General features: G+C 32.7%; 1 protein-coding gene across 1 annotated transcript in view; it reads right to left on the bottom strand.

Annotated features, from left to right (window-relative positions):
- Positions 1–19,676, bottom strand: part of SI (sucrase-isomaltase) — a 78,352-nt gene extending 58,676 nt beyond the window's left edge. Inside the window, exons 1-12 of the mRNA XM_037141239.2 lie at positions 19,635–19,676; positions 15,633–15,750; positions 14,341–14,474; positions 12,068–12,185; positions 11,045–11,154; positions 10,010–10,161; positions 8,596–8,767; positions 6,555–6,654; positions 5,483–5,595; positions 2,756–2,881; positions 2,100–2,231; positions 1,440–1,559 (exon numbers count right to left, since the gene is read on the bottom strand). Coding sequence (XP_036997134.2) covers positions 1,440–1,559; positions 2,100–2,231; positions 2,756–2,881; positions 5,483–5,595; positions 6,555–6,654; positions 8,596–8,767; positions 10,010–10,161; positions 11,045–11,154; positions 12,068–12,185; positions 14,341–14,474; positions 15,633–15,750 — 1,395 coding nt within the window. The 5' untranslated portion in view covers positions 19,635–19,676. The remainder of the gene's footprint in view (positions 1–1,439; positions 1,560–2,099; positions 2,232–2,755; positions 2,882–5,482; positions 5,596–6,554; positions 6,655–8,595; positions 8,768–10,009; positions 10,162–11,044; positions 11,155–12,067; positions 12,186–14,340; positions 14,475–15,632; positions 15,751–19,634) is intronic.
- Between the last annotated feature and the right edge of the window lie 1,454 nt (positions 19,677–21,130).

The following is a 21,130-nucleotide window of genomic DNA, read 5'->3' as shown; positions in this document are numbered from 1 at the left end:
CTTACATGGTATAACAAATGCAGGTATGATACTTACGTGCTGGGCAATGTTTCAAGCATTTTAATTACTATTAACCTATTTATTCTTTACTAGAAATTTAAGAGATAACATACTATTTATATCATCACTTTACAGATGATGTTGGCACTACAGTTAATCCATTTTTACAGGTAAAAAAATGATGAACAGAGGAGTTAAGTAAGTTGCTTGAGGTCAAATACTAATAAGTGTCAGAGAATAAATTAAAAAGCCAGGTACTCTCTAATCAGAGCCTATGCTATTCAACTTTTCACAAATCATGCTGCCTCTTTATGATTGGTGTTTCTTTAAATTATTTTACTCAACACTTAAAATAACATTGGAGAAGGTCAATTCAATTTCAAATAAATTAGGACAGATAGTATTGTTTTATATCCAAATCATTCACATTGGTTACCTGATCTGTCCATATCCAACAGAGCAGGTCTTAAGAAAATGCATTCCGGGAGTTCTCATTAGGTTTTATAAATAGGAAATTTACCTCTCTCAAAATCACTTTTTTGTCTGTAAATTAAGAATTTGAATTATGGCTATCACATTAAATATAAAGGATTATATTTATTAGTGAGGGTTTTATATTTTGTTATGAGGATTAAATATAAAGCATAAAACAATGCACAGCATATCAGCACTCTATTTGCACAGGCATTACTTTATAGGGAGGAAATTTGCTTTATTTTCCAGTGGAGCTCATAATTGAAGAGGACTTTCAACAGAAATTTTAACTTTAATAAATGAGATAAAAAGTGATAGGATATTCATCAATATTTTAAATAATGCTATACTAAACATGTATTTATAAATTTATATTTTCTCCTGTTTTATTCTTTTAGCTAAAATACAGAAGAGGAATCACAAAGTCAATGTATCTAGACATTATGGGTTTTAATAGGTCTTATATAGTTGTCTCCAAAAGGATATTTATCCTGGTTAAGATTTTGCATTTTAGAGCTGAGCACCTTCCTGACTCTGCTCTTATTAGTGCTCGATATTAGGAAAGTTACTTCATCCCTCTCAAATTCACCTTTTCACCTATAAATTAAGAACTTTAATAATAACCATCACATTATCTATTTGAGGATTAAATACAAACTGTAAAACTTATTACACAGCAAATAAATACTCAAACTATAATACATTATTTTATATGAAATTATCAGAATTATAATCTAAATTAATTATATTCTGCTATCTTTATTTTAGCTGTGCATCACACTAAAAATAATCTGTCTTGTTATAAAAACTGTTTTAGAGATAACTGAACAATTTCTTCTGTCTAAAATTCTCTACACAAATAAAATATCACACCTAGTTTTGAATGTGAATACACTCACACAAAATTTTGTCACTGCACAATAGAATAGCTGAGCAACGAAACTTTAACAATTAGTATACTGTACCTCTCCAACAATTGCTGTAATCCCATCTGACTCATTTACCCACACGTTCTGCGCTTTTCCTCTCTCATAGGTGTCATATTGTGCTCCATTTGCACGATTACTTATGGAAATGCCAGGGTCCTAGTAACAGAAGAGTTAGAAAAATCACCAAAAGTGAAGATGTGTCATTAGAAACCAAGGCTAAGATCGCTTATATCCTCATGTTCCCAGTTACTACATATGTATGTTAAAGTTGGACAATGAAGAAGACTAATAGAGAAAAAATTATCCATCTGAAATACAATGTTGGAGGAGAGCTCTGTGGATGCCCCGGGTCACCAGAAATACAAACAAGTTGGTCATAGAGCAAATTAAGACTGAAACATCATTGATGACAAAAATGGCAAGACCAAAGCTGGCCTACTGCCAGCACATCATGAGAAGACAGAGTTCTTTGTGAAAGACAATCGTGTTGGGAAAATTAGAAGACAGCAGGAAGAAAGGAAGACCAAATATGAAATGACTTGACTCCACAGAAGAAGCCACAGGCATGGTAGCTAGTAATCAGAGCTGACTCAACAGCACATTACAGACACAATAGAAAAATAGAAACTATATCAAATCTATGAACTGACAGAAGTGCAATTATTAAAATTATATTGATATAAAATCTGCCATTACCAAGATGATGACATATTTCTGTCCATGATCATGCAAATCTTGAACAAATTCAGGGAGGCCATTGAAATTAACTGTATCGTAAGTAAAGTCTTTCCTGTCTTCCATGTAGTCAATATCAGTGACCTGTGTGTCCTAAAAACAAGCAGAGTGTGTGTATATTAACAAATAGTACCGAAATAACTCTCTAATCACTTCAATTTTAAGTCCAAAAATGTTGTATTATACATATAATTATTAAAAGTAAATGAACTTAGATCACTTTTATTTCACTAAAGAGTACTGATTTTTTTTTATAAAACTAGCTTTTCTAATTCTAAAGTGAAAAAGCATTATGATTCTTCACATTTGTTTCAGTGATGAAAACTAGATATGTATTATGATATAATCTGATTAATTGTATAGAAAATAAAACCTACACAGTAAATAAAATATGTTAAATGTTTACTCTATTACAGAGTATATAGGCTTTAAAAATAGAGTTTACTAAAGACTATGATATTGCGCACAGTTAAACGTGTGTTCTATCAAAATGTGACTCATAAGTTCTCAAAATTTCGCATAGATCTGGACATTAATTCTAATGGTTCCATACATTTATTATTATGTGATAATATTTAACATGGTACCCCTTCTCACAAACCCTTCATCCCACTTACAAATGGTATGGCAGCTTCCCGATTTCTTTCTACCACTTCTTTCACTGCATCAAGTGATTTATAATTCCAGCGACTCAGTTGGAATCCAAGACTCCAATAAGATGGCATTGCTGGTAGTCCAATGAGCTTAAAGTAAATGGATTATAATTAGTTTCAATAATTAGCATCACAACTTAGTATTAATATGCTTCTTATTCTATTATATTTCTAGCATTCATCTAACTACATATTTCAAATAAATATTTAGAGTCACTGCATTTTCAATGTGTCCAAGATAGTCTGTTAGAATTCTGTTCTTAAAAACTTAAAACATTTATGTTTTGTCATTTTTTGTTTGTATCTGGTTGAAAATTTAGAAAGTTAGCACTTAAGTAACTTTGCAAAGGCAGATGATGAACAACATGTAAAACGAAAGAAGAGAATAAATAAATAGTATCAAAGAGATCAGAGAAAAAGGAAATTGACCTCACTTCCACTTCTATTAACAAAATGAATGAATGAATGAGTGATCTTGTAAGAAAAGGTGTTTAAAATTACACAGTTTTGCTTTGGCTTGTTGTGGCTCACTGGGTTGGGTGTTGTCATGCAAACACAAAGATCACTAGTTCCATTCCCAGTCAGGGCACATGCCCTGGGTGGTGGGTCAGGTGCCCAGTTGGGGGTATGTGAGAAGCAACCAGTCAATGTGTCTCTCACACATTGATTTTTATCTGCCCCTCTTTCTTCCTTCCTTCCTCTCTCTCTAAAAATAAATAAAATAAAATCTTTAAAAATGTATGCAATTTCTATTCCCTTACATTTTCAAAAATACATGTCATACAAGGCTCCCACTCAGTTATTTTATAAGGTACTTGTCTTATCTCATTCACATGTAGGCCATGGCTTCTTCTCCCCTAAGGACCAAATAGATTCTCTCCTTCCATTGCCTCTGTGGCCCAAGTAGGCTCAGTGTATGACTAAAACAGAGTATCAGTGTCTCATCACAGTAACAGAGAGCATGGTTTTGAAAGTGGAAATATGGGTAAGCTAATAATACTTTTTCACTGCAAAGCAAGTATTAGTTTACTTTAAGACAGATGATCTTATTTGGCATGATGGTTTACATTTGCTTGTATGTTTATCCATGATTTCTCTATTATGTATGTCTAAATACCACTGTGTAAAAATTAAAAATAAACAATAATATTGGGATATTATATTCTACTCAGTGTAAGCATTAGATTTATTTTTTAAAATAACTTATCAAATAAAGCTTTTAAGAACTCAGTATTTTAAAACTCTTATTATAAACATCTCCATGTTCTACAAAATGTATGTAAAGATTTGGACATATGATTATACTTTCTTTGTGAGTTGTACACATTATTTATGTGACATATTTCATAAAAGTGCATAAAATATTTATTAGTATATATTATAGAATAATAGGTTAGGTTGCACAGAGAGGAGTCTTAGTTTTCTTTCAAACAAGAAGCAAAATTTCTATTGTTTTCTCTCCACATAATTTGGGCCTCGTTTAAATGCATCAGTGTTTAATAGTGCTCCATTATATATCATTCTTTTACGTTACTGCTTAAATCCAAGCCTCTGCAACTGAATCCATAAAATTGTGTGAACCAGTGCACTATTCACGTGAAGATGACTCAATCTCAACTACTGCGTAACCCACATGTAGTAGTCGACTATCCCAATCAATATTTCAAAAATCAAATGTGAAATTCCTTTAAAACTGTGCTGCCTCCTGCTTTGATGATGTGCTATCTACACACAAATCTGTATGTAGGTGAGCCTGGCATTATGATTTCATATAACAGAGACTATAACTTTTGTGTTCTTTCTGAAATTCGCATTTATCAACAGCAACTTGGAAATTGGTAGACTTTGTAAATTACTCAATTGTGTATAATCATAGGTACTCTCCTTTTAGGCTTTTGGATCATAACTGAAGACAGTTTTTGAGAATAATTATTTCCTCTAAGATTATTTTAGGAAATGGAAATTATATGTCAAAATATAGTTGATAAAGAAGATCTTTACAATAGGCATGTTTCTTAAAGCCAATACCAATAAAATGATTTCTTTTTTCATGATTACATGAGAAATTATATATGCCACAGGAGAACAATGATATGGAGGACACTTTGAAAATCATGCTCAAAATAAACCCTGATTTTTAATCTTCCTAAGGTCCTTTTTGGGCTCAGGTAAACTAGGATCTTATTTAATAAGTAAGTGAGAGTTACTTAGATAGTAATCTTAAGATGCAAGACTTCAGACTGTGATTGAAAATCTGCCCTTTTAAATAAATCTAAGTATCAGAGTCAATTTTCCTGGAGTTTACCTACTGTCCATCGACAGCAAGTTCCATTAGCCTTCCTCATAACTAGGCTGCCTCTAGGATTTTTATTACAAGGATGCTCGACCCATACGTCCATTGCCTATCCTGAAGCTTGAAGATACTTCCTTACAAAGAAATTCAACTCCTATACTCAATGACCTAATAATTTCATATCAGAAATTCAAACATTTAAATATGCATAAGCTTCACTGTATAGAAAACAAAAACAAAAATATAAACCACCAACTCAGACATGAAAAAGTATAAGATTTAAAAACATATTTAGCTGCCAGGCCCCAGATACCTTAAATAGCATCACTTAAATCCATAAACATGTTAGATACAATATATGGAAGAAAAAAGTTCTGTAATATGGACATGAAGCACACCTCTTGATACTGTTGAACCACTTGTCCTGGTGTGTCACCTAGAAAGATGTAAAAGTCCAGAACGCCACCAATGACTCTGTAAGTCACAATAGGAGTAGGCTGGATGAAAACCTCTGCAAAACAAAAATTGAAAAAGCCTATGTAAATAGTGAAAAAAAGGTACACGGTGATAAAATAATTATGGTATCTACTTACTTTATAATAGTTACATAATTTTATACTGTTTTTAAATAATTATGAGGAAATAAAATATTGAAGATAGAAAGAATACAGAGGAAAAGTAGAATGCCAACAAGTGTGAGGTTTATGATAGGATATACCAGGTTTTTCCCTGGAAAATGCTGAAAAAAGCTTTCTTAGAAATTGCATGGCAAGGAATAGAGGACCAGTCATTTTACAAAACAAAATATTTATTTCTAAAATTGTGTATCAATTAGTTATTTAAAAATGAAGATTCTCTGAAAGGTCATGTTATTACAGGTTAATTTCTAAGAAAAAACATGTAAAATTTTGTATTTCTATATGTAAAACAGAATAATTGCCTGGAAAACCATATAGCATTACTGTTTTTACTGAACAATTATTATTTTTTTGGCTTCTTATTTTACCAATTCACCTCTTATATATAGATATTGTACTTATAACATTAAAATCAAAAGATCCTACATTTACATGAATTATGATAAACTAAAAATAGTCTTTTTTCTTTCTCTTCCCATACAGACCTTTTTCTTTTTTATTTGTAGTGCATGCTAACATCTTAACAAATGAGGCTATAGAAATGGGAGTGTCCCTTGGCATTTTGACACCAGTATTTCGATGTTACTCTGAATGGGAAGGAACGTACCTGAAACTCACAATATAGCTAAATAGAGCACTGACATGCAAAACCTCAGTGTCTCACTAACTATAAAACCTGCTTAAAATTTCACACACTAAACCATTAACAATACAGTTTGCTCTGATATATAATAGCTATGATTGGAATGAAGAACATAGCTAAAATATTTCAAGCTAAAATTTAAAATATTTTAAATTTTATTTAAATATATTGCAGATAAAGTACTCTTACCCATTGCATTGCTGTTCATTAAGAAAACGCCAAATGACTTTCCAGAAGTATCTTCAATGCACATGAAGAATGTATGGTGGCCATATAAATTATTATTATTCTATAAGACAAAAGTTGGAAATGAAATTTTAACTATATTTCCTATACAAAGATTCCTTATTCAAAATGGCTTTTACAAACTCCAAGTTGTTTCTATAACTTACCCCTCACATCGCTAGGTTAATTTTATTAACATAGTTTTGCTCATATGGCAGACAGTGTATCTCTCATACAAATAAAACTTTACAGCACAAAAAACATCAAAATGATTTTAATTATTAATATATTGAGATAAAATGCATAACATATATATTGCATTAGTAATAGACTACTTAACTTTCTTTTATGTTTTATTATGATTAAATGAGCTTTAAGAAGCTATTCAGGACAGGGTGTTGACATGTTTATTCATTATGCCCATGTATTCCCAAGGAACTGCAATGAATGCCCAGATTATGTCCACCCTCACAGAGCTCTGCAGTACATTTGATGAGAGGTAATGAGTGGATGAAATAAAGGAGAAAAATTGGTAATATAAGCTGAAAGAAATAAGACTGCTTGAGTGTATTTAATATAGCTGCAAGGTCATCAGCCAGGAGTTTATTAGGTGTTTATTACTGATAGTGACACTATAGAATTTATTGGTAGAATTCATTAGTGGTTCTGTACCAAATGAGATTTTGTTTTGTTTTGTTTTTATTTTTTAATTATTTTTCAACTACAGTATTCTGTCTTTTACACTTCTTCAAGGAGGACATACGGAGGATCCAAAGACACATGAAAAGATGCTCAATATCGCTAGCTATTAGAGAGATGCCAATTAAAACCACAATGAGATACCACTTTCCACCGGTCAGGATGGCTATCATAAACAAAGCAACAAACAACAAATGTTGGAGAGGTTGTGGGGAAAAGGGGTCTCTAGTTCACTGTTGGTGGGAATGCAGACTGGTACAACCATTATGGAAAACAGTATGGAATTCTCTAAGAAAACTAAAAATGGACCTGCCTTATGACCCAGCAATGCCATTGCTGGGACTATATCCTAAGAACCAAATGAGATTTTTTAAAACAAATGTATGTATTCATTTTGGGGAATAAAATATTAGCATCAGCATTTTAAAAGTTGCTAAAATTTGACTCAGAGCAATCATAAATTAATAAATGTTTAAATGGTTCTGGCTGGCGTGGTTCAGTGTATCGAGTGCCAGCCTGCAAACCAAAGGATCACTGGTTGGATTTCCAGTCAGGGCACATGCCTGGGTTGCGGCTCAGATCCCAGGTAAGGGAAGAGTAAGAGGAAACTGCACATTGATGTTTCTGTCTCTCTTTTTTTCCCTTTCTTCCCCTCTGTCTAAAAGTAAATAAATAAAATATTTTAAAAAGAGAAAATATATACACAAATAATACACTGTGATTTCTATACTAAAATATGAATAAAGGGTTCAAAAGTAAATATTAATTCTGCATAAAAGAATTTGGGAGAAATTTTTATGCAGTGAAATTTCAAATGAGCTCTCAATGACATTGTATACATTATAAAGAACTTCAAGTTTCAGTACTTACAAAGAGAACAACTTTTCTGTGCAAATATGTGAATTTATAAAAGATTATCATAGATTTTAGAAGGGGAAGAAGTAGGCATATGATATCCAGTAGATAAGCAGACCCTATATTACACAAACCCAGTGTAACATAAGAGTTTGGAATTATTCTAATGAAATGACTAGCCATGGGTAGTTTTAAATACAAGTGTGACTGAAAAGGAAATGATAAATTGTGAAAATCAAAATAAAACACTCATAAACTAGAAATAACTACTAGGCATGAATAAAATATACTGCTCACTTATTGATGTAATTTATGTCTTTGTTATCAATCCTTACCCTTACAGTGAAAAAAGCTTCTGAATTAAGTAAAACTGGAGAATTTCAAATAGGCTAAAAATACCATCTGCTCCAGTATAATGATTTTATTTATAACAAGAAAGATTGTTCCTTACATCAGCAGGAAGTTTATCTCGGGTAAAAATTGGCCATGTTTTCCAATATAAATCATGACGAAATCTCTTATGAATGTGTTCTCCAAAGCCATAAATATATTCACTAGGAAGTTTGGTTGAGATCTGTAAATACTGATCAGAGTATACCAGGGGGCCAATGCTGGTGTCAAACCTGTACCATAAAAGAAGTATAAAAATGTTAAAGTGAAGGGATTATCCAAATAATATATATACATAACCCATAGACACAGTCAACCGTGTGGTGATGGTCAGAGGGAAGAAGGATGGGGGCTGGGAGGAGGTAGGCAAAGGGCAGGAAGTGGGGACATCAATAAGAGTATAAACTAAAAATAAAATAAAATCATTCTACTAAGTATGAGTCCATATTATTTCATTATAAATATGTCACTCTTTAGCTGTGACCGTTTCTCAAGAACACATGCATTACACCATAACCAGAACTTGTTAAGCCATCAACACCATGTGCTTCATCATCCCCAATGCACAATGCACTCTCCCCCTCATGCATTCTCTCCTCTAATCTCATCCTAACACTAAAGCACAGTACCTATATCAATACCATTTCACCAATGTCAGAAATTTGGGAAATTAATTCCTGTTTTCCCAGGTGATGAACTGGGAGGCATCAGCGTCAGATTTCAAACCCACTTCTGTCTTTCTGCAGGGACATGGTTTTAAAATGAAGTCTTATTCTGACTTCCCACCTCTGACCTATATACTAAAATTAAGCTCAAAATCATTTTTAGAAAAGAATAAAGGCTGTTTGCTTTTTGCACATCAAATATATACTATGAGACATGTGAAAGGACATTTAGTGTTTTTGTGATGTTACATAAAATAATTGCAAACTATTAAAATATATTTAAGGAAAATAAATGCAAAGATTCGATCTTGACTGCTTAATTAACCTCTCTTGGAAATGCAAGATAATTCATCTTGAAAACTATCAACTTCTTTGTCACTTATATTCCTCACACTACATTCATCATTTAGACAATAAAAGCTATATTTAATTTAATATATATATGAAAAATCTTTTAACATTACTGTGAAAATTGGCCCTTCTTGAGTAGAAGCTATTTGATCCTACACATTGACAACAGGATATGGCAAATAATAGGGAAAGGTCACCATAGGGGCCTGAGGTATGGGAAAATATAGCAAGGCCAACACTGAGTGACTGGTGCGCTCCACCTTCGGCTGTGTTGGCCCATTCTTGTACCTTCCATCCATAGGAAATAAACTCCCTGTATCATTATATCTTTACCAAGATATACACCCATTCTTTTTGGAAGAAAAAATGTTTTTTTCTGAAAATGATTTAATATTTTCCTAATTCTAAAACAGGATAACATTAAATAGCTGTTTAAAGTTGTATAAAATAATTACTTACAAAGTTTTCATTGTGCTTTTTCTAATAACTTTGATGCTAAATGGACTTTCTGTAACCTGCACATCATACAATGTATCAGAAGCTGCATTTCCATCAAATTCTTGTACGTACTGATGAGGAACTTCATATCTTTTATTATTTGGATCGGTGATCTACAAAGATTTAGACAAATTAGTATTATTTGACTCAAAACTCTTACTTAATTTTGTAATTCATAATTAAATATTAAAAGCAAGTTCCAAATAGAAAGTGATTAATAATTTATAGTTGAGCTATTAATCTAGTCATAAACTTAATTTCAACATTGTTAAATAACTACATAGAAAATTAATTGTACAGATTGGTAGGAAATAAACTGAATTTGTTGGTTACAAAAGTAGTGTATACAAAACAAATATTTTTATTGATGAATAAAAAGTAGTGATAACATTATAAAATATTTATTTTTGAATACTAGATTTTTGTTAACTCAGTTATCCTTGCTGCTTTTCAATGTTTATCCCTTAAAAATTCTATAGGGATTTTAAATTCTGTTTAAAAATTTTCTTAATTCCTGTGAAATTTTTGGTAAAAAGGTAATATGCAAAAGATAGGGTGCTGTTTTCACTTCTAAATAAAAAAAAACATACTAGTAAATTACTTGCTTAAAAAATACCACAAATTTTAGTTTCTTTAAAATCACAAATGAAATGATACAAATGAAAAAATTAAGGAGTGTGAGTCACATTTATATGGCACATTTAAACCTCCTCTCAAATTAAGTTTCAAATGAATCCCTAGTCACAGTCTGCAGTTAAAATAACTTTATCAAATATTTCTCATTGACTACATTATTACATTTTCCAGAAATAACTTCCTGAGAAATTATTTATGTCACATTTGCATAAACAAGCTCAGAGAAGTCGAGTATTCCAATTAGCCCTTCACTATAGAATACATATTTCTTGAGAGAGCAAATGCCTTGGTAGGTTGAAGGGTATGCTTATAACACGCCTTTCATTATTAACTTTGTTTTAGAAATCTCAAAAACCAAACCTTGAACCGGAAACGATTGGCTGTCTGATTCTGAGTTGTGAGGAGAACACTGCTAATGTCATTTCCAAACAGTGTTGGGGAAGATATCCTGTTTAATGTGGCTTCAAGTCCTTAAAGAAACAAACAAAAAAAAAAACATGTTATGAGTCATGCCTTTATTTATAAAGATTAATAATTATTAAATGTTTTCTTATTTTATAAAGTTATTGACTTGATCACACATATCCCTTTTTCAATATAGAAGATACATAAAAATAAATATAATTAATTCATTTCCATTTATTTTTTATACATTAATTATTTTGCTTGAGATAGTATGAATGTAGCTCAGGCATAACCACATCCAACTATTTTTAACTACCTCAACACAAAATAAATCCGTATCAACCTCACCATCCCTGCCTAATAGTGATGACATGGACTGACTCTGAAATCACCAAAATTTGCCCTGGCCAGGGTGGCTCAGTTGGTTGGAGCATCACCCCATGGACAGAAGGGTGGAGGGTTTGATTTCTGGTCAGGCACTGGCCTGGGCTGAGGGTTCAGTCCCAGTTGAGGTGCATCCCGAGAGGCAACCAATGGATATGTCCCTCTTCCCAGACGTTTCTCTCCCTCTCCCTCCTTTCTTCTCTCTCTAAAATCACTGGGCACACATCTTCAGATAAGGATAAAAAAATAATATTTAAAACGCAAAATTGTGCTCATTACTTCCAGACTAGAATATACTTCACAAGTCCTTAAAATTTAGGACCAAAAATACTCACATTTTTGAAAAAATAGAAAAACTTATTCTGGAAAGCATAGTAAAATATAATATGTCTCATTTTTTGATTAGCTAACACTTTAAATATTTTCTTATTATATTACAGTTGCCCCAATTCAGTGTAACCAATTTAAACATTTTTTGTATACATCCTTTCCATCTGATTATATTGAAGATATTTTCCAAAGAAAATTTCAGAATATATGTTTATTCCTCCTCAACTATAGTATATTAGATCACCATGAGAGAACAACTCTCACCAGCATTTGTTGTTTTAACATCCTCTGCATTATAGCCGTGGTTGTCCACAAAGAAGCACCAAGGCACAACTGAGTTGTTCCAGGGCCTCCAGCAGCAGCCTCGCAGTGCACACGTGGCCTGAGAAAACATTTATAAAAGAAATTACACGACCAGTATTGGTAGCATTTTTGTCAGCCTCCATTTTTTACACACTCCTTCACTCAGCTAAATGTTTGAATAAATGTTTGAAAAACTTGCGGAGTCTAATGAACCAAATAAACTGACATCCAAAATAGAAAGAGAGGCATGAACACAAGGAACAGACTGACAGATGTCAGAGGGTCGGGGGGACCGGGTGAAAGAAGGTGAAGGGATGAGCCAGAAAACATGACATACGTAACCCATAGACACATACGGCAGGGTGATGAAGGCCAGAAGGAAGCAGGATGGGGGCTGGGTGGAGGTGGGCAAAGACAGGGAAAAGGGGGACACCTATAATGGGGACATCATTTCAACAGTAGAGATGCAGTTTAAAAACAATCATACTTATTTGTATATATGTTAAAATATCACTTTTTTTATTTCTCCCACTTGGAAGAAATATAAATATCCTATCAATGCAATTAATTACACAGTATCAGAGATTAATGCTCTGAGTTATGCTTAATTTACATACAAGTGCACATTATTATAAGCTTATATATTTTGAAGGGTGCTGACCTCTGGGTAATTACAATCTATTCTGCTGTTGTACAGTCAATACAGAAGAACTAAGATATTTATTGCATGTACTAATTATGTATCAAGATGCAAGCAAGGCTATAAAATGAAGATATGGTCCTGAATGCAAGACTGCATAATATGTGTAAGGTATTTATTTTCAGCCAATTGTGAGTTTGAAATTTACTTAAACCTTTTAAACTAGTTTATGTGCCAGGTGTTGCAAATAGTTGCTACCACTATTATATTCAATGAATAAAGCAAAATACTGTATTATCGGTGATTTTATTACCCATATGAAAAGAAATGTGTGGACTAGAGGAAAAAATTACATATAGCTATATAAAAAGTCGAGCCACATAGTGATGATATATATCTGTGAATATTAGTGTAATTAAAATCTACTTAACATTTAAATATAATATGTGGTATACTTTCATAATTTGACCACCTACGGTTTTTGCATTCTTGGCTGTTTCTCTTGAAAAAAGTTAAAACCTCTACTTTCAGTAGCTAAAGTAACACATGCAAACTTCTCCCCTTTTTCTAGCATCAAATTAAAATGGCATCAGAAACACATACATGTGCACTCACCAACAAACACAAACATACATGCATGTGTATTGCAGATGAGAAAACAATTAAACGTGACTATTTGTTAAAATGTTTTATTTATTTCTTTTAGACAGAGGAAAAGGGAGGGAGAAAGAGGGAGAGAAACATCAATGTGTGGTTGCCTCTTGCGCGTCCCCAACTATGGACTTGGCCTGCAACTCAGGCATGTGCCCTGACTGGAAATCGAACCAACAGCCGTTGATTCACAGGCCCACACTCAATCCACTGAGCCACACCAACCAGGGCTAAATGTGACCATTTTTAGGGTAATTACTTATCAGACTCTAATGTACATGTAACTTTTTTTTTTAGAAATGGGTTTTTTTTTTAGAGATGGGAGGTAGGAAGAGAGCAAAAGAAACATCAATGCGCCACTGCCTCTTGAGCACCCCTACTGGGAACCTAGACTGCAACCCAGGCATGTGCCCTGACTGGGAATCACACCAGTGACCCTTTGGTTCGCAGGCCAGCCCTCAATCCACTGAGCCACACAAACAGAACTCTACATGTAACTTTTGATCTGGTAATTTTGTCTATAATTATCTAACTTACAGAAATACTCCAGACAATGAAAAAAGATCATTGTATAATAATGGTCATTTGCAGCCCTGGCTGGTGTGGCTCAGTGGATCGAGTGTAAGCCTGTGAACCAATGGGACACTGAAATAAATTTCAATTTGAGAGAATAAAATTTTAGGAAGATTTATAAAATAACAATAGCTTGTTAAGCATGGAAAATATTAACTTTGTAATTTGAATTGAACAGAGATACAGAAAAATAAGCTCAATTATTTCTGTAATCTCTCTTCTGTTTATACAGAACTATAATAAAACCATAAATGCAACTTAATTCACAGCTACGCCTTTAAAGATACAGCATCGATCTGATATTAAATAATTATTTTATAATAATTATTATAATATATATTCATAAAAATATTAAAGACTTGTTGCAGACCTGTGTTGGAAATTGTTCTGGAATGCAGTTTATTCTCTCATTGATAGGGTCATTTAGCTCGGTGGGACACTTTCCTGAGACAGGGTTCACAGTGGTCGTGCGAGTTGTCACTGGACTTGAAGTAGGTGTATTGTCTGGGCCAGAAAAAGGTCAATAGAATAAAATGTGATATTAAGTTACTTGTTTTTCTATTCATAAGTAATGAATGTTTACATTGAAAGAACATGTCAATTTACATATAGTAAAAATAAACGATGTTAAAACAGAACACACAAATTCAAATCCTAGTCCTTAAAAAGAAAAGATTCAAGTGATATTTAAAAATTGACTATGTGGAGCCCTCTGGACTCTTTCTTCAGAAAAACAAAATATATTCACAGAAGGACTTGAAGTGGGCTCAAAAGGAAACAAAATGTACAATCCCACATTTACAATTTGTGTTGTGTAGGTGAAGAAAGAAGATGAAATGTGGAGAGGAAAAGAATATAGAGAATGAGAAGAATTAAAGAAGAAAATAAAAAGTTGGAGAAAGAGGAAACTTTGAAGTAAATAGAATAGAAAGCAGGGAATAGCAAAGAAAAAATAAATTTCAACTCTACATGATAAAGAACAACTTTTCACCCATTAGATATTGGTAAGAGAAAAATGATTGCTTCACAATGAAGTGAAATTTTGGTTTACTGGAAGAAGGTAAGACAAAAGACTGACAACGGTACAAAATGCTAATCATAGTTACCTTGGAGACAATTTTTTAAGATCCTTTATAGTTTTGATTTGGTTAAGGTGGAATGATGAAAAGAGAAAATAGATTAGGTCGATCAGAGTAGTATGCATCAACTCTAAGTTAGAATAGAATAATTTACAAAGAAGATAAACAATCCAAACCTCATTTCCCCTTCCCTTTTTCCTCCTACTTACACAACCTCTCTCTCTAAAAGCTGAAGTATAAACCCAGCCTTTCCACTAATTAGAAGGATCTCACTGGTAACTGTAGACAATTATTCCACCTTCTATTAACACCTTGATTCCTTTGCCTCTTTGTTATTTCTCAAGCAATCCCATAAGGGAAGGCAATTAATGTAAAGGCACATACATTCTTAATTACAATGGCTCGTTATTGAAATAACTTGAATATAATCGATAGAAAAAGTTGGAGTAGTTATGTAACTTACCCAAGATCGTACTTTACAATTTTCATCTCATATAAATTACTTTTCAAAATTCATAACTATTACGGAGTAAACTTTATCTTAACTTCACTATAATATGTGATTATTTTTAACACTACTTACCGTCAGTGGCAGGAGTGTTGGTTGCTAGAATAGCAACTAGGGCAACAGCTATTATTGTAACTATTATAAAGAGGGCAATCAGAATGATTTCTAATCGAGAAAATTTCTTCTTTGCCATCTAAAAGAATAAATGTATGTTTAAAATGTAAAATATATAACTACAAAAGCCACAGCTGTTATCAGTAAAATTGTATATATTTTAAAAACTAAGCACAACAGAAATGAAGCTAGACATAGCCACATAAATGTATAACATGAAATAATATACATTGGAAAAATGTAAGCCACATATTTAATTTTAAGTAAAAAGAATGAGTTTATGATGGAGTTACAGTAGTACACTAACATGAAGACATATAAGGAAAAGATAAGCAAGGAGGTATGCACTAACTTTCTCATTTTAGAGCGTTTTTCAAATTGAACAAACCTCACATTTGTACTATGTTCCTTGATGCTCACAAAGATACATTCTATGAAGGAGATGCTGTTTTTCACATTTTGCTTATGAACTGTAATGTAAAAAACAAAACTCTAGTTCTTCGTACTATAACTATCTAGGTAGCAGCTAGGAATGGGCAGCTGGAGGGAAGTAAAGGCGGGAGGACCCTTGCCATTACAATCTAACAAAGAACTTTATTTAATACAGCAGGCTGGACACAAAAACAAGACATGGCTGACCAATGCACTTAGGAGTCCTGAGCTTGGTTTACGAGGTGTCCAAGTATTACAGAAAAAAAAATGGCACAGGAGGGGAGTCCTTGAGACTGTGTTGAGAAAGAGGGGTTTGTGCAAACTTTTCTAATAATCTCACTAAGATTACCAGGTGCCCTAAATATTACAAGAAGGAATAGTACCAGGAAGGGGGTACTCCTTGAGATTCTATGCCAGGAAAGGGACTTTCTGTAACAATTTCACTAAGACAAAGAGTCTTTACTAACTGAGAAAGCCTTTGTAGTTTTACATCATCCTCTAGGTAGGGGAAGGAGGGGGAATCCCAAGAAGTTGAGGTTCCGAGGTATATAACCCCTGAACCCCAATAGTCAGTGTACTTAGATTAGCTAAATACCTGTTGATAGCCTTGGCTTAAGTGTATAGAACAAACAAACTTACTGACAACTTTATTTTCTCTATACATGGGGCTTTTAGACTAGCTCGGTGCCTGCCTGCAGCTTTATGGTCCTATGTGTTGTAATAAACTTACTGCCTCATTTACACTTTACATATTGTCTCTCAATTGAATTCATCTCTTGCAGAGAGAGAAGAACCTAGGTAGGGGAGAGCTTCTTGACTGAGGTCTCTCTCTTCCCACTATAACTATTGCCTCTCAAATTCCGATTGTTTTCTTATAATCATATTGTGGAATGACAAAAATATAAACATATTTATATTTATAATCATAAATATAAAAGAAAAATCACAGTATAAAAATAAATATACAATATAAATAAATATCCATATAAAATATATAAAGGTATAAATATAAAATGAAAAATAAAATATATATAACATATAGAGAGAAAGTATATATTTGGGAACTCTTTAAAAAAAAAGATTCAGCCCTGGCTGTTGTGGCTCAGTGAATTGAGCCCCGACTGCAAATCAAAGGGTCTCCAGTTTGATTCCCAGTTAGGCCACATGCCTGGGTTGTGGGCCACATTCTCAGTGGGGGGTGCTCACAGGCAACTACACATTGATGTTTCTCTCCCTCTTTCTCCCTCCCTTCCCCTCTCTAAAAATAAATAAAATCTTTTAAAAAAGATTCACATTATATGATCTTCAAGTTCCTTCCTCAAAGAGCAAATAAAGTCCACCAGATCAAAAATACATAGTGAAGACATTATTCATTTGAAGTAAAGTTCAGAGGGCATCTAAACATAGGTAGGGCTCTTCTCTAGTGATCACCTTGAAGCTATTTGTCTAATTTCATTTTGACCATGTGTCTTTTATCTTGTTTAGTCTTCAAGTTTTTATGGCTTTTGAGTATTCTATGATTTTTATATAAATCTTAATTCAATGACATCTACCTAGATGACACGAGAATTTAGAATATCCACAGTAAATGCTTCAATAAATTTTTGGTTTTAAAAATCAAAGTTTTTAAAAGAGTCCTCTCAACCTTCCTAAACCTTTCTATGTCAGTTCATGTACCAAGTTAACCCAACCAGAAAACTTCTTTTCCCTCTTCCTTATCTTTCTACCACATTCTATCATTCTATAGGTCCTGTTGATTCTACCTCCAACATAGTTTCAGAATTAAACCCACGTCCTATCCCCATAACTGCAACATCTTTTGGGGGGTAATATGTCTTCTTAGTTCATGCGATTCAATCTTTCTTTGATCTTTCCATAGCTGTCCTTCCAGGTTAGTTCCAATTTATGCCCAGTTCAAATGCCCTTTTCTCTGTGAGCCTGTCCTACTCTCAGAGGCTGAGTGAATGTATACTTTTCCCATTTTACCACAGCAGGTAGGAAATCTATTTGTGCAGATGTGAATTTCCTCTATCAAATTGTTGTAGATTTGTAGCAAAAATCATGAAAGTAGTTCAGAGCTTGACATTGAGTAAGCACTATCTCAGTTTTCAAAATATACCTCATGAACAAATGTTTAAAGATTAAGATTTCATAATGAACGCATATGTACAGTATTCATTGCATTGGTAACTTTCAGACAACTGAAATGTTAACTGAACTTGACAGGTGATACATGCAGCTGTTTAGAAAATGAAACCCGGTTGCTCAATGTTATATGAGAAATGAGGCACTTGCACTTAATGTTTAACTTTAAAGAAGTTTAAGTCTCAAAGCAGTATTCTACTTTTGCATCAAGAAGTCAATAAAAATGACTGGTGTTTCTTTTGTGAAGGGAACTCTAAAAAATACATATTGTCATGAAGCAAACCCTCTTGTATTGAGAAAATGAGAACAAAATTAATGATCTAAAATTAAATTACTCATGTGAGTACTCATAAACAACAAGTATTAAAATTGTTTGTATGCTCTAGATGATAATGAAAGTGATAATATTTTGAACACAGTAATATTAAGCAATATATTTGGGTGAAATTATATATTGATGTCCTTTCTCTGTATACTATTTTCAAAATGAGTAATACATTTTTAGATGGTAGCTTAATGACTGATCTTTAGAAGATTTTTCTTGAAAAGATTAAATGTTTTTTTTTAATATTTTACTTATTTCTTTTTAGAGAGAGGGGAAGGGAAGGAGAAAGAGTGGGAAAGTAACATCAATGTGTGATTGCCTCTCCTGTGTCCCCTGCTGGGGACCTTGTCTGCAACCCAGGCATGTGCCCTGACTGGGAATCAAACCAACGACCCTTTGCTTCACAGGCCCATGCTCATCCACTGAGCTACACCAGCTAGGGAAGATTAAATATTTTTAAAATGTAGCATTCTACTCTGCCTACATATTTTTCTAAGATAAAATATTTTTAATCATTCTTAGAGTATTTTTCTAAATTATAAAATGTTTTTATTCTTATTTTCCTCTACATAAAGCAATTGAACTAAACCTGCTATGATTCCACTTAAGTCTGACAAAAAGTTTAATAAAGCTCTGGATGCTGTGGGTCAGTGAATTGAGTGCAGGCCTTGTGAACCAAAGGGTCACTGATAGGATTCCCAGTCAGAGCACATGCCTGGGTTGTGGGGCAGGCCCCCAGTAGGAGCCATGCCAAGGGTAAGAACACACTGATGTTTCCTTCCCTCTCTTTCTCCCTCCCTCCCACTTTGTCTAAAAACAAAGTCTCTTTAAAAAGTTTAATAAAGAGTGGGCAAAATACAAAATAAAATTCTTAGATCTTAAAAAATAAGTGTTTTCTCCTACTTAGTTCAAGTGGCTATATATTTAAAATGACAACTGGAAATATGTCATTTTTGCAATATTAAACAAGTGCAGATAGACAGGAAGATTAACATGAATTAAGGGAGCATGTAATTACCTGAAAACATGAAAATAACAAAAAATATTATTCATAAACATACCTTATTTCATAGCCTGTTCTTTTTGCTGTTTGAGAAGAGCTGGGTAAGGCTGCCAAAGTAATGATCAAGGAACTCTGCTCAGGTATATATGGAGCTACTCATAAAGTTTTATTGCACCCTCAACCAGCCTATCAGTACTTAAAAACATGTGCAACAAGCAATTGTAAAAAACCTTAAGCCTGAAAACAGTTTAGGTCAATATTTCTCTCTGGGAATTAATCAGTAACTGAGATCTCAAATAGTCTTTGTTTTCTGTAAGTTATAAGTTAGTCTAAGAAGATAAAAGTATTTATTTATATTGTTTTTTCTGTTTTCAAAATTTTATTTTGTTCATTATTAAGGTGTTTTCTAAATAAATCTTTTATCCCATTGTGTGCTATTTAAACTTATACTGGAAAGTAGGAACATATTGGTAAGCTGGGATTTAAAAATATATTTGCAGAAACTAATGATTAAAATATAATAAATCATATAAAGCAATGATTAACTAAAAGTTATCTCCTGTGTCTCATTGTATTAAGTTTGAAGAACCAACCAAATACATAAAAATAAAATGTAAAAGTAGAGATAAACAAGTAATTCAAAATTAAAACTAACAATTTATTTATCTATTTTAATTAAAACACTGTTAATTATCAACATTTTATTGGAAACAGCACTTCATACAGTAAAAATTATAGTATCAAATATGCTACTGGTTTAAAATATTTAAGAGCAAAGTATTCAATATTAGAGACCTGGGATAAAATCTCAGCTAGGCTACATTTGCCTGAGGAACCGTGGGCAACTTTGTTAGTTTCTGTAAACTTAAATCTCTTTATCTATAAGTAAACATAAAAATACCTACTCAAAAGGTCACTGTGAGGATTATATGAGATAATACAATCTGTTATCATTATTACAGCTCTACTATCATGCAGGAAGTACAATGTGACTCTTAAAAGATCAGGATATGAGTTGTGCACACAATCTGGCCACCATATTTTTAAAGGAATAGGATTTTTTCAAAATATAGCTACACAGAGCAGAGTAACTAGTTTTTTTTTAGTTTAAAAAGAAACAATAGACGTGTATGCTTGGATTACCGTAAGCCTTGGGGGAGATATAAAAGAGAACTTCTAGTATATTAAGAACAGTGATATGGAAATATGATTAGAATCATTATAGAATGTTCTCAATGGGAAGAACTAAGTCCTATGTAATAAAAAAATTATGAGTGATTTACTCTCTCTTCACAGAGCACAAAATTATAAATATATATAATTATATATATTATACATGTATAATATATATATGGAAAATGTTATTAAATCTACCCAAATACCTTAGAACCAGGGTGATAATGTAGCAAAGTCACAGGATAGAAGCTCAGTGTACAAAGTCAATCATGTTCCTATATAATAATTGGAAACTGAAGCTAAATATATGTACCCATGTATCTAACACATATACCTATAGATATAAATGGACAGATAATTTATAATAGCATAAAAATT

The sequence above is a fragment of the Artibeus jamaicensis genome, unplaced genomic scaffold, assembly GCF_021234435.1.
Source record: "Artibeus jamaicensis isolate MK-2021 breed Jamaican fruit bat unplaced genomic scaffold, CSHL_Jam_final scaffold_474, whole genome shotgun sequence".
NCBI lineage: Eukaryota > Metazoa > Chordata > Mammalia > Chiroptera > Phyllostomidae > Artibeus > Artibeus jamaicensis.
Note: the sequence above shows the minus strand (reverse complement) of the source record. Positions and strands in the feature narration are given on the sequence as shown.